The sequence below is a fragment of the Fistularia commersonii genome, chromosome 1 (assembly GCF_037954325.1).
Source record: "Fistularia commersonii isolate RoL2024-O1a breed Wild chromosome 1, RoL_Fcom_v1.0, whole genome shotgun sequence".
Classification (NCBI taxonomy): domain Eukaryota; kingdom Metazoa; phylum Chordata; class Actinopteri; order Syngnathiformes; family Fistulariidae; genus Fistularia; species Fistularia commersonii.
In genome coordinates, this window is record NC_141284.1 from 16,110,373 (window position 1) to 16,123,976 (window position 13,604).

At 41.3% G+C, this 13,604-nt stretch overlaps 2 protein-coding genes across 5 annotated transcripts; one reads left to right on the forward strand and one right to left on the reverse strand.

Moving 5' to 3' along the window:
* The first annotated feature begins 2,273 nt into the window (after positions 1 to 2,273).
* fam216a (family with sequence similarity 216 member A) lies at positions 2,274 to 5,988 on the forward strand. 3 transcript variants are annotated; one of them, XR_015106693.1, is made up of 6 exons: positions 2,274 to 2,379; positions 2,465 to 2,490; positions 4,077 to 4,195; positions 4,399 to 4,525; positions 5,400 to 5,571; positions 5,653 to 5,988. XR_015106693.1 is itself a non-coding variant. In XM_086153661.1 (6 exons), the coding sequence occupies exons 1-6, from the start codon at positions 2,312 to 2,314 to the stop codon at positions 5,662 to 5,664; spliced, it is 528 nt and encodes a 175-aa protein (XP_086009787.1). In that variant the 5' UTR covers positions 2,280 to 2,311; the 3' UTR covers positions 5,665 to 5,988. The 3 variants fall into 3 exon arrangements, 1 of the variants encoding a protein (XP_086009787.1); XM_086153661.1 differs by having other exon boundaries at positions 2,280 to 2,379; positions 5,396 to 5,571; XR_015106697.1 differs by having other exon boundaries at positions 2,313 to 2,379; positions 4,046 to 4,195; positions 5,396 to 5,571.
* Positions 5,989 to 6,538: 550 nt separating this feature from the next.
* vps29 (VPS29 retromer complex component) lies at positions 6,539 to 13,480 on the reverse strand. Of its 2 annotated transcripts, none has more exons than XM_086151239.1 (4): positions 13,374 to 13,480; positions 10,414 to 10,605; positions 8,992 to 9,227; positions 6,539 to 6,989 (listed from the first exon to the last, which is right to left on the reverse strand). In XM_086151239.1, exons 1-4 carry the CDS (start codon positions 13,374 to 13,376, stop codon positions 6,872 to 6,874), a joined length of 549 nt encoding a protein of 182 aa, XP_086007365.1. In that variant the 5' UTR covers positions 13,377 to 13,480; the 3' UTR covers positions 6,539 to 6,871. The 2 variants fall into 2 exon arrangements, with proteins under 2 accessions (XP_086007365.1, XP_086007357.1); XM_086151231.1 differs by lacking the exon at positions 13,374 to 13,480 and adding an exon at positions 10,693 to 12,295.
* Between the last annotated feature and the right edge of the window lie 124 nt (positions 13,481 to 13,604).

Here is a 13,604-nt window from a genome sequence, read left to right on the forward strand (position 1 = left end):
TCGATAAACTCAACTTGTGTTTGGAGGAGAAAGAATGCTTCCAAGTAACACCATACCAACTGTGAAGCATGGCGGTGGAAACATCATGCTTTGGGGTTGTGTTTCTGCAAAAGGACCAGGAGGACTGATCCGTGCAAAGGAAAGAATGAACAGGGCCATGTATTGTGAGATTTTGAGTGTAAACCTCCTTTCATCGGCAAGGCCATTGGAGATGAATCGTGGCTAGGTCTTTCAGCATGACAATGATCCCCAACACACCGCCTGGGCAACGGAGTGGCTTCTTAAGAAGCATTTCAAGGTCCTGGAGTGGCCTAGCCAGTCTCCAGATCTCAACCCCATAGAAAATCTTTGGAGGGAGCTGAAAATCCATGTTGCCCGGCGACCGCCCCAAAACATCACTGCTCCCGAGGAGATCTGCATGGAGGAATGGGGGAAAATATGAGCAACAGTATTTGAAAACCTTGTGAAGACTTACAGAAAACATTTGTCCTTTCTCATAACCAACAAAGTGTATATAAGAGAGTATTGAGATGAACTTTTGTTCTTGACAAAATACTTATTTTTCCACCATAATTTGCAAATAAATTCTTTAAGAAACAGACTGTGATTTTTTTTTTTTCGCAGTCTGTCTCTCTCAGTCTCAAGTTTACGTATGATGAAAATTACAGGCCTCTCATCTTTTGAAATGGGAGACCTTGCACAATTGGTGTCCGACTTAATACGTATTTTTACCCCACTGTGCACTTAATCACTCACCTGCCTTGACTTGCATATGAATTTAAGTGACATCTCTACGGAGGTTCTCGATCATCCAGGTCATGGTGAATCCTTGTTGAAATCCTCTTGTCTTGGCAACTGGATTTGAATTTCTTCACTTAAAGACATTGGCCCCTCTTATGCTTGGTGAGCCCAAGGGAAGGGGGACCCACATTGGATTCGGGCTGAACCCAGTCCTGCCCTGTGGTTGCAGGCCCAGGTACCAGGCAATCATCATCAAGCCCCACCCCCAGGCGACTAATTCGAGTTCAAACTTTATTCCTTTAGTCCTTAACCAACCTCACAAAGGAAAACCTGGTGCCAGAAATGCCCGGCAAGTAAATCACGGCCCTGGCTCACTGTCCTGTGGGGTGAGAGGCACCGCCCCTAGTGTCTGCCACCATGAATATTTAAGGCAGTGTGTGATTGTTCTGAGTTTATCAATTACTCCTAAATATCTGTTCTTGTATTTATCTTAAACTGGACTTATTTGAATAGAATACTGGTAAAAATGGTAACACACATCCATGGGACTTAACAATATTCCACATCAATCATGAGATTGGCAATCAGCTGTCGTGATATCATGGCTTTGTGTCTACAAAAGCCAGGAAACAGGGGATTGCACTGACACAGATAATGATCCAAAAGTTACGTGATCATGTTACCTGGTTGTATATGATTCCTTTAAAAGTAATGTGGCATCGATTCTTATTGTTGGTTTGTTTGCAAGGTGACAGTTTAGAATACACTGGTTGATTGGGATTCTATCTTCGGTTACATGTTGATTTCTGCTCACCATGTGCAACACCCAAAAATATGGCTGAAGATCTTGAGTTTTCCTGAAAAGCCTTGTGTTACACATCAAAGCTTTCATGCTACCTCAACAGTAATATTATTCTTATTTAGATTTTGTTGGAAGAATGTTATTTTTGTAACACAAAATAAATCTTTTTGGAACACTGCATCAGTTTTTGTTTATTAACCTATAGGGGAAACATGTTGATTATTTCCTATTATACCAGTTCAAGTTGCTTGGTTAGGTTAATGTTGTATTTTAATTGGAGAGGGTTGACCCTAATAGACCCTAGTCTATTTTCCTCTTAAAATGTCATAGATTATCTTATCTTTGTGGATATCTTATAAACAGGGCCCCACAAACAGCATTTTGCATAGGGCCCCAACAAAGCTAGAAACGGCCCCGTGTCCACATATACAAAACAGTTATGTCAGCAGTTTGATGAAACTGACACATGGATTATTAATCCACTTATTTCTGACACCAGCATGTATTATTGTTATTTACTCCACAACCATTTAAAACAAAACTAAATTACTTGTCTGAAAAAGGAAAAAAGGGGAACCAGGAGTTAATTCCAGCTTATTAAATAAATTATCACATCTATTATCATAAATTTGGACACAAATGATTGAACAAGAAGAGGATTAAATAAGAGAAGGTTTGATGTGACACCTGCTCTGGTGAAAGGACACACCCACCAAAGCTCCTGGTGGCACTCGCCTTTACACTTTCGTCTTCCACAACAGACGAGCCATGAAGAGAGTAACATTTGCAGTGGATCAGGTGGTTCAGGGGACCCACCAGGACAATAACAACCCAAGGTAAATCATGTCTGTTCTTTGGATGAGTCTGTTTGTGCTCAAGTTCACTTTTTGACTCTATGATAAGATAAGATGTACGTTGCAGGTCTGGAGGGGATGCCTCGCAGAAGGGTAGGTTCACTTCAATGTCCTCAGTACAAAACAGATAAAGTAACTGATGGATGATCAACCTCCTGGGAGCTGAGATGCAGTTTCAGATCATTTCTTAGTGTTCTGTTCCTCTTTGGGATCAGTCAAATGTCAAATGTTACATCATCTTGGAACAGAAGTTAACAAGTATTTTCTGCTATATTGTTTTCTAGCTACACATATTCTGCACATATAATCATTTCAATTTTAATATGCTCTATAAAACAAGTATCATCTTAGTCCAACATTATCATTTATTTTAGGGAAGAATGTGGATTTTTTCAGAAGTGGGTGGAGGGGGGGGTTCTGAAGTAATTTCCATTATGAACAAGCTATTGAGCTGCTAATTCAGTAATGTCCGTTTGAGGACAATGGAACTTTACTTCCTGTTACTTCCTGTAACCCAAACACCACTCACGTGTTCCCTCAGAGGACCATAGGTGACCCACTGGAAGTCATCTGGAAGGGGGTGGGGCTGTAAGGGTTCGGGGCAAAAATATGTTATTGGTTTAGTCTAGATCAAATATCAATTTGACTTTTATTTTTGCCAAAATGTGATTATTTTTCATGTTGTTCAGAATAATGTGTGGCACTTTACCAGGCAGCCAGTAGCTGGTGCTATGAAGTCTTAATGCCAAATGTCAGAGGAGTAAAATATTATGAGTATTCCACTCAAGAATTAATGTCCCCATAGAAAGATGCAAGGTCAAGATTGATAGGGAAAACAAGAAAAAAAAAAATCCGCTCAAAATTTTTCATTTTGCTGTTCCGCTTTTGTTTTTGGTTTATTCTGTAACTGATCCTTAAAGCTGAGAAAATTGAGTTTTAATGTGGGTCATAGGCCGGGGAGGAGCGTCAATGGGAACCAGGAGAAACACTACACCTAAACCTGACTCAGGTCACACCTGAAGAGTGCCAGTAAGGAATCTCACTTAACTAATCAGTATCGAAATACATTTCAGACATGAGCTGAGCTTGTAGCTTGGAGAAACCAGGTCAGCACGTGAAAACCTGCTGTCTCGTGACAGGAGCTTTAAACAAAATAAAAACAGACTAAAAATAATAAACACAATGCTAAAGCGCTTTATTAAAGCGCTTTTTTTAAACATTTGAAAATAGCTTGATAACAAATAAATGATGGACTTCAGAGGCCCGTGAGGGAGACACATCATTTGAACTGAAACAAAATTTACTGTTGGGAATTTAATAAATCATAGAATGTTTGAGAGCTAAAGCTATGTTTTTTTTGTGATGACAACATTAGGTTTCAGCTCAGCAGTCTGTCAGCACACGGCTGCTGGACTCCATTATTTTCAGATTTATTTTAAATCAAAACAAAAAGGGTAGTCTGGTCAATCAAGCACTTGAACAAGAAAAAGTTAACTGTTCGTGAGATACATGTTGAGTTTTATCATCAAGGCAAATTTAGCCTAGCCCACACAGATTATTTAAGAAGCTAGCTGTGTTAGCTGCAGGCTAGTTGATATGCTAGACATCAAATTACCAGCTAATTTACTGCGTCTCAAACTTAATTCAGATCGTATGAGAAATCTCTCTAACTGCTTCAGCGGCAGCAGGCATCGGAAATAGACAGAAAATCCGGCAAACACCCTCGAGAGGAGAAAAAACGTGTGAGGAGAAGGCCATACAGATCCCAAGAGCCGTGGCCACAGCGCCTTTCCTGAAGGTGAGCCATCCCGTTGAGTTTTGGTGAGATAACAAAAGGAAAAACTTCAATCTACCTCTAGCCAAACTCTCCCTGGCGGCGAGGATTTTCAACAAAAGTTACCCGCAAACCACAATACATTAAGTTCCTTTTTTATCTGTAAATATAAAAACATGACCTCATTAATATAGCTACCTTCTCAAGCTGCCTACTGTCTTTTTCAGCACTCAGCGCTCACACCGGCCCAAAGGGAGTATCTGTATACTATCGCCGCCTGCTGCAGTACTGAACACGTGCACCGCCTCATCAGCCGACACTACATGAATGTATTGTACAGGTGCACACGTGCAGGTGGGAACCCTTGACTTCACCCTTCTGGTGTCTTTTCCTGCCTTTCTGGGTAGGTATATCTTGGGTTGGAACATCTTCAACATGCAAAGAAAGTTTTGTTTGCCTGCGACTCAATGGACATCTCTCTACTTGATATTTCCAATTTGGTCCCCATGTCGGGCAGCACGATGGCACAGTGATTAGCGCTTCCGCCTCACAGCATGAAGGACCACAGGGAGCCTTTCTGTGTTTGCATGTTTTCCCGCTGTCTGTGCTGTTTCCTCCGGGCTCGCAGTTTTCCTCCCACAGTCCAAAAACACGTAGATGGTTATTTGGAAAAAAAATGGGAAAGTAAGTAAATGGTCGTTTGTCTCTGTATGTGGCCCTGCAATGCATGAGCATGGTGAACCGTGCCTCTTGCCGAGTGACAGCAAGGATGGGCTCCAGCATCCCTGTGACCCTATGTGCAGGATAAGCAGTAGATGATGGATGGATGGATGGTCCCCATGTCCTCAAATGTACTTTGTTTTTCACAGTGTCTCCTTCCAGGTGCTTTTTTTTATTTAAAAAAACTGAACACTGAAGTTGTCAAAAAAAGTTGATAGTTTTATATCTCATTCTCATCAGCATCGCGCTCTGCAACAGAAATTCACTATTTTCACACTCATTGGTGTGGTTTGTTTTGACTGCCACTGTAAGGCCTTCAAACGGTTACATCTGAGGACACTTCAAGGTTAAGTCAAAGACTGAATGAGATGTCAAAATCAGAAAATTCAGTGTCCTATGTAAGGACAAATGAACTTACCTGCAGTGCCTTCACACTGTGTGATGATGTGTCAGTACATTCTGTGTGATGTTACCGGCTCCTGCTCATCCTGCTGTTGTTGAAAGTCAGCAGTACTGAGGGAGGAGAAGACCGGATGACATCTGTAGGGATACCAGTGAACAACCAGCAGGAAAAAAACCGGACTGGAATCTTCCCCAGAAAATCGCCTCCACAAAGGTCTCACACAGGCAGGAAGTTCAGCTTCGTCACTTCTTCATGGAAAGGATCGAAAATCAACGAGGTTGGTACTTTTTTTAAACAAAAATATTAATACATTGTCACCTGTCAATAATCCTAAAATTGACACCTATGAACAATTTAGAGTCTTCCATGAACCTACGGACCACTTTTGGACTGTGCAAGGAGAACCTGGAGAGAATACACAGAGAGAATCCAACAAGAACCGTCTGCAGGTGTGAACTGTTTCCTGGGAAAAGAAAACTTAACCTCTGTAACATCAATAATTTTGATAAGTGTACCTTTTTTTTGTTTTGTTCATTTCCTGTCTTTCAGTAAGGCTATATAATATACAGTTGAACTATTTGTGGAGCTGAAAGTGTGACTTTGACATTCCTCTTGTGTGACAGATCAACTGCTAGTATACATCATTACTATGATTTCTAAATTGGCCCCAGTCAGTGGATAAATAAAGAATGAATTTGGAGGACCTTGGACTTTTTACAGATCTCTTTTACTGGTATATTAATTTTAATGGAAATATTACTTGTTTATATATATATATATATATATATATATATATATATATTCATATATATGGTAAAATAGTCTATCTTGTATGAGATCATTACATATAAGAGATTTGATCATTGTTATATTTTAGCTTCAGACACAATAATAAGTTAGTTTTTTATTACTAAACAACTGTTTTAATATGATCTTGTTGACACGCACCTCAATTCTACCTTCCTGTACAAAAAGCTAAAAAAAAAAAATCACATTTTAAGACCATTACAAACAGCAATATATTTGTTGAAAAAAAAAAAAACAATCAAAAAAATCTATTTTCAAGGCATTACCAACCAAACTAAGAAAAAAACAAACATAAAAAAACTAAAAATGGCAAAATTCACATTATGAAGAAGAAAATCACAAAAACCAAAAACCTAAAATGTGATTTTTTTTTTTTTTGAATGGGCAACATAGTAGAAAACATGTAAAATAAATTGGATTGAGGACAGAAGTACATCTGGAGTGAAACTAGAACTTTATTGTGACAGAACGGGCAACAGCAGGCTGGCATATGGCACCCACAGGCCCGTGCACATACCTGTGTGCATGGGCCTGTCGGTTCAGTGGGGGAGCAGGGGGATGGCACAGAAGATTCATTTCATCAAAACATGTGAGGTCACAGTGTTCTCTGACAAACCACAACCCAAGTTCAAGAACACAATGTATAAACAACATAATCCAGGCCCTATCAGGAACAGAATCCCCTCTGCTCCCCTGGTGGGAAAGGAATGGAATAACAACACTAGGGCGACCCCTCCTCCCCGACCCCCCCCCAACCCCCACCTGCGCATTTAGGATTTCTTGTACTCAATCCTCTCCACTTTGACGTCATCACCGATCAGCTGATAGACGTATGTAACCACGGTTGAGGCCTGGATGTCCATCAGCACGAAGGAGGGGATGATGTGGCTACAAGGGCAGAAAAAGGTAGGTGTTCAGACTCCTCTTACTGGACAGCACATGGCTTTCAATGTGTCTGAGCACCAACAATTTTTTTTGAAATTTCATAGTTGTGTTATGACACTGCTTCTCAGATTATTTCTGTTACGTCCCCCCCTTGGAAGAAGAAAATATTTTGCACCCCCCCCCACTCTCCGTCACAAAATATAAACGGCATAATTTGTCTATAAAATTGTTCTATGTACACCTCTGCATAACACTGTATCCTTATTAACATTAAAGAAAGAAATATAGATCAACTTGCAACAAAGAATAATTTTAACTTTGCTTTTTAGTCTGTAACAGAAAAGAGTAAAGTGCATCTATTTCCATGAAATTTACAAAAGTTCAATCCTAATTTTAACTATAAACATTTTTTGACCAACTGAACCATTTGATACTGAAAAATAAAATTAAATAAAAATCAACAAATAATATTAAATTCAAATTGATCAGCAACATTAACTGAGAAGCACAATATATACAACAATTTAACCTAAAAAACAAAGATGAATAAAACAATTTATGCTGATTTATCTTTTATGACAATGAGGAAGTCAGGTTTATTGGCTACAATAAGCATGTTTTGCAGTGCACAGCAGGGCTTGAAGCATGATACTGCAACTCTCAGCTCACAGTAAACACGATGGTCTTTCCTCATCTCCCACCATAGTCACAGTGAAGCCAAGCACTACATACTCTTCATCATATTTGCGCTTTTGGGTGACATTCGTTTGGCTCATTATCTCCATCTCTTACCATTTTTCTTATCATCGCTTTCAATATTTTTCCAGGGTTTGCTCACTGTACTTCATATCTCCTGATGTGCTGTGCGTGCACAAGCTCAGTGGAAAAAAAAAACCTACACCATAGAGCTAATACTCTGCGCACTCTGATAATGAGAGCGGCACTGCCACCTACTGTGGTTATGGATTTACACTTTATTGTAGTAAAGAAAAATAAACATCTTCCCTAGGGCCACATGCGCCCCACCCAGCATTGCAGTGCCCCCCCCCCCTTCCAGGGGGGCATGCCCCACTGTTTGAGAAGCAATTTTTTTACAGTAATGCATCGCTTTGTCTGCAAGGTCAAATCCATAAAGCTTCCAAGATTTCCAGCTGGAAGCTTTCCTCATTACGAGGTGGCACAGCTGCCATTTAACATGCAAACCTGACCATCAGTGGCCTTCAGAGAGTAGGAGTTGAGGATTGAACCACCAACTTTCTGATTGGGGGGACACCCACTACCAATTGAGCCACAATTACATTGTTGTTATGGTCAGACTCCCCACATGTTTAGACCATGTGATGCATACTATAGTGGGCAGGGCCTATGAGTACCTCCCAGGAGCTCCGCATTCCAGTTTCTTGTGGCATATGAAGTGTCATGGTCAGAATAAACTATTCTTCTTCTTGCCACCTCAAAAAAACAAACACATTTCCCTGTTCTTGCAGTGTGTGTGGCGGCTTTATGGTACAAGGAGCTGCTACGATGCACTAAAATGTTCACTTCTAATTGTGGTCTGCCCCATTCATTTCTAATGACCGGTGACTAATAGGACTGTAAGAGGTTGAATATAAACATCCAAAATTGTATAAAATCAGTTCAATTTATTTTTTGTATTGAAATCTGATTTCCAGACACAACATAATGGTTGATAAGCTCAGACATGAAGAACTTCAAGCTTCAGATATAGTTTTTGTTTCTCAACTGACGGATATGCATCAGGTTCAGTTCACATGTGGAAACAAATCAGATTTGGATCCAGCAGATGATGACCGACCAGTCAACAAGAACCGCAAATGACAAATCATTTTACCAAACAAGTGTAGGTGCTGCCACTTAGTGCCGTGAATAAATTCATGTCAACTTATAATCCTATACTTACCTGTTCTCAGGTCGGTGCTTTTATTACATGTAACTGGTAAGAAGGACTCACTACAGATGCCTGATAAGCTAGTGGGTTGCCTACCTCTCCAGCGCACTGTAGGCGCCTGTGGCTGAGCCCGGGTTGATGTAGAACTTGTTCTCATTCTCGAACGCCTCGAACTTGTGCGTGTGGCCAGAGATAAGGATGTCCACGTCCAGCTGCCGCTGCAGCAGTGCCAGGCTGGCCATGTCGCCCCATGGGATCACCTGGTGGCCGTGGATCAGGCCGATCTTGAACTGTCCTACTGTCACCACCTTCTGCTCCGGGTAGTTAAGGTTCTTGAGGGGGCACAAACCCACGCACGTGCGCACACACACGCACACGCACGCGCACGCACACGCACACAATCAAAAAATGGACAGTTAGAATTTGTTCTTGCAGGTTTGTTAAAGGCACACAATAGGACATGACCGCATCCACATGACCAGGAAGTGCACAGAAAAACTGGGTGACAGATGTCTTTGTCTTGCCACTGATCCATTATGCCAGTTCCAAGAAATCAGATATAAAACTCCATGTCTCTTCACCATTTTCCGCATGCTCGACAGCTGTAAGTCTGATTCTAACTTACACGGCTAAAACTCCACCAAGGCACATAGCTTGGCGGCAGAAACAGGAAGTTGGTCAGACGAGCTTAAAAAAAAAACAGTTGGTAGGGGTGGCAGCAGTTACATTACACTGGCATTAATATTAAGGGCCAAAAGGGGATTTACTCACTTCCAGAGTGCTAATAAATATTAAACTACATAAGTTACATATTTTTTGCCATGTGAAGGCCGAATGGGTCTCGGACTTTGAGGGCGTGTCTTTTTGATTATATTCATTTTGAGTTGATTTTCCAGATAGTCCTGAGGTATATTTAGGAAACATTTAAAAGCAAAGACAAATAATGTTTCAATACTCCTGAAAGTTTCACTGCGACTGAGATTGGTGTAAAAATAATGATAATGTTTTCATGAAATGCTTTCCATCAAATAGCTATCCAGACAAGGACAAAGTCAGAGTCAGACACAATGAAATAAAAAAAAACGTTATTTCACTAATTGCCCATTCCGCCTGTCCTGTAGTCAGGGTCATGGTTGGTTTCAAGATTTCCAATAGACCGACTCCATGTTTTTGGACTGTGGGAGGAAACCCCCGGTGGTTCAACGCCATTGACTATTTAATATTTTCTAAGTGTTTTTTGTGACTTCTTAGAGGTATACCATAATTTCTTCCTAATTTATACCATGATTTTGAAATCTACCAAATAAATTAGCTAACAAAACTGCAAATAACCAAAAAAAAAAAGATGTTATTTGCAACGATGAAACCGAAGACCTGTCTCGAAGATACTCATGTACGTACACATGCACACATGCACCAGGCACAAACACATAGTCACACATCATAATTAAATTAACCATTTCCTGTCAGATTCAGGTGACAAAAACACATTATCCTGTCATCAACATACACACCTACCTCGTCAAAGTCTCCTCTGACTATGTGGACATCCCCAGCCAGGGTCTTCAGGTAGTCATAGCTCTCCTTGGTGCAGAGGTTCCCGGTGCAGAGAATGTGCTGGATCTTCCCTGGAACCAAGAGCTTCTTGAACTTGGCTGGCAGGGTGTTGCAGCGGTGGGGGATGTGCAGGTCACCTAACACCAGGACCAACTGATGGCATCAACACACATACACATGCACACGTTAGGGTGCCGCAAATTGAGCCTTAGGGGAAGTTCAGGCTGCATCATGCAGCACCTGGACGAGGAGGCGGCCTTGAGGAATGCTCCCAGTCATTTCTAGAGCAAAGAGTAGATGCCAGAACCACGGGCATCATCTGTTAGTTGCTATTAAATCTTTCCTCGCCAGTGATCAAATTTCTAGATCACTTTATTTTTTTCCTTGGACTGTTGCAGAGTCACTTGCAAAAATAAAGGAATAAGGCTTCAAATGGCTTTGGAGTGCATCTGGTTCTCTTAGCTGGTCCTGCCGGTTGTTCCCTCATCCCAGTTCTTAGTTCACACAGTAGAACATTGTCACTCAGTACCAAGGACTTAACCATTTTTGGAAAACAGTACTCCTTGTATATACATTGTCTTACAATCAATTAATGGGTTCTTCACACTCCTTGCCCTGCTCAATGGGTCTAGAGCTGGAATGAATGCCAGTAAACATGAGGCTAAGTGGCAAGGTGGAATCTGGGTGGTCACCTGTCAATCACAGGTTCATATATAGCTACATCCAACTTTGATCCTTTCATTCAAACCAACTGACAATTTAGAATCTTCAGTTCACGGACTGTTTTTTGGATTGTGGGAGGAAGAGAGAGAACCTAGAGAGAACCCAGGCAAGAAGAACCATGGTATTACTATTAAAAAATAGTTAAAAACAAGAGGATGATATTCAGCTTGGAATTTGTTTTTCCAGTCTTAACACTCCCCTGAGGCTTGAGCACCTTGTTTGAGAACACTGGCGAGGAAAGAGTTGAATTGTAGTTCACAACACAGCAAAAAACAACCCTCTAGTGTGGATGGAGCCAAAGCGGCCTGGTCCAGATTAGTTCCAGTGAAGTGGGACAAAAAGCCACAGCAGACCCGAACTTGCAGAAACGCCATCTCCATAAGCGAGAAGCTGGTTTTGATGAGTGACTGAACACACCCTGCAGTAGGGGAGTCACACACCTCAGAGAAAGCTAACTGTTCTGCTCGAGACCAAAAAAACACAGAAAAACAGCAAGGTTACAAGTGAACACAAAGGTTCCGTTTGTATCGGAACTGAGCGGCGGAGAAAGGTTGGAAATCTTCATCAGTGTCATTGCTATGAAAAAAACCCAGACGAGGTCCCAAATTGGGATTCATATCTGAATAGGTGATAAAACTTAGCTCATTTTCAAGTTACTACAATAGTTTCCCTTTCATCATCAGGCAGGTCAGTCTGATATGCAGGCAGGACAAAACGATGAAAAACTGCTAATCTCAGTCTTGCACCCGCAGACTCTTCTTTGCAATGTTTTCTGCTGTTGGTTGGAGATCAAGGAGTCTCAAGAGCAAAAAAGAAAAATGTGTCTGTATTTTAATGAGCTGAGACAGTTTATTAGGGGATATTTTTAACCAATGTTCCTATTTACTTCAGTTTGTAATTTGACTTCCTGTTCTTCCAGAGTTGAGGTGTTAGACAGCATGATTGTTCAGCAGGGCAGGACTTTCATTGCCATGATGCTGCAATAAAGCAAAGATCACATCAGAGTTTGACCATCGGTTCAAACCATTTCAGCCTGCCGGCTCACTGCGCCTCCTGGAAGCGCATCGGCTGTGGGACACAGCAAACAGCGGGTGACCTCCATGGTGATTCTCAAGTCCCCTTCCCATGTTAGTGTGCCAGGCAAAGGAGCAAGCAGAGAAAACAACAAAAATCCAGCAGAGAGAGAGGGCACTTACCCGGTGACCAGCCTGGTTGATTGGAGACAAGGAAGAAGGGTCAGGGGTGGAGGGTGAGACAGGGAGGAAGGCAGGGTAAGCGTGGAGAGAATGACACAAGGTGTGAACGAAAAATTGAGGGAAGAATATTTGAAAACAGCGACAAAGAGAGAGAAGACAATTGGGACAAGAAAGGGAAAAACTGAAATTAGAAAATTAAAAAAAGTGAATGGATTAAGTAAACAGATTAATAATTTAAAAAAATCAAATCAAGAAAAAGTTACACGACAAATGTGATGGAATCGACAAGTCAATGGCTGATGGTTAGTGATTGTGATGAAAAAGAAGAGAACTCAGGTGTGGTGAAGTGGACTTACGTCAGAGACCTGAATTCGATTACCTGCGAGATTTTTAGAATTAATTTGTCTTTCAAAACACCTCGTTTAAAATGTGGTTTCAGTGGTGTGGCAGCAATAAGGGAATGTAAAAGCTTCAAGCCAGGTATAAATAAAGGCGGATTTTCACTAACTAGTCACCTAAACAAGGGCATAATCAATCGATCACGATCAAAAATCATAAAGACAAATTGATAAACAGCGAAGGGTGCGAACACCACAGGAGCGACATAAAGTTAGCTGTTAGCCTGTTAGCACTGTTAGCTAACCAAATGGCAAGACAAGAAGTAGAACACATGCGGTTCTGTCGGTTAAACGGAAAGTAAAGTAGCGACGGCTCGATTAACCACGAGGCAAATATGTTAACAAGACTTTTCGCCTTCAATGTTTCCTTCGCAGCGGGGTTCGAAGGTGTTCATCTGTCATGTGATCGTTGATCCATCTCTGGAAAGAAGCTTCCCCCAACAAAAAAAATCCTATGATGAAAGGACTGAGCAGCTGAGCCCAAACCGCGAAGCAGCTTTCTGTGCTTCGACAGCCCTCCCCCAAAAGGCATCGTGAAGAAGGGCGCTCAAAACTTTGAGTGCAAAGGGGGAGAAAATACTATTTTATGCCATTTCGTACTCACCATCTTCTATTTTGCTGTTTCTGCTAGTCAAGTTAAGGAAGAGCCTGCGTGCGTCAAGCGTCATCGTCATCTCGACCAATCAGAAGACTGTGTTGGGGAATGTGTCAAGTTCGGTATAGCGCGTCCTTGTTACTTTCAAAATAAAGCTTTCAACCCGACAAATACAGGGGAAATTTGAACAGAAATTCCAGTTATGCTCCAATGTGGCAGTGAAAAAACATTTTGATGTCC

Bases quoted from the DNA above. Each gene is read 5' to 3' on its own strand.
- vps29 (XM_086151231.1), bottom strand. From the start codon at position 10,731: ATGACTGGGAGCATTCCTCAAGGCCGCCTCCTCGTCCAG. The intron at 9,228-10,413 runs GTAGGTGTGTAT...TGCCCCCTCAAG, and splicing joins TCAGAGGAGACTTTGACGAG to AACCTTAACTACCCGGAGCA. The intron at 6,990-8,991 runs GTAGGCAACCCA...CTGCCCTTGTAG, and splicing joins GCCTACAGTGCGCTGGAGAG to CCACATCATCCCCTCCTTCG.
- fam216a (XM_086153661.1), top strand. From the start codon at position 2,312: ATGAAGAGAGTAACATTTGCAGTGGATCAGGTGGTTCAGGGGACCCAC. The intron at 2,491-4,076 runs GTAGGTTCACTT...TAACTGCTTCAG, and splicing joins AGGGGATGCCTCGCAGAAGG to CGGCAGCAGGCATCGGAAAT. The intron at 4,526-5,395 runs GTGGGAACCCTT...TGTTGTTGAAAG, and splicing joins GTACAGGTGCACACGTGCAG to TCAGCAGTACTGAGGGAGGA.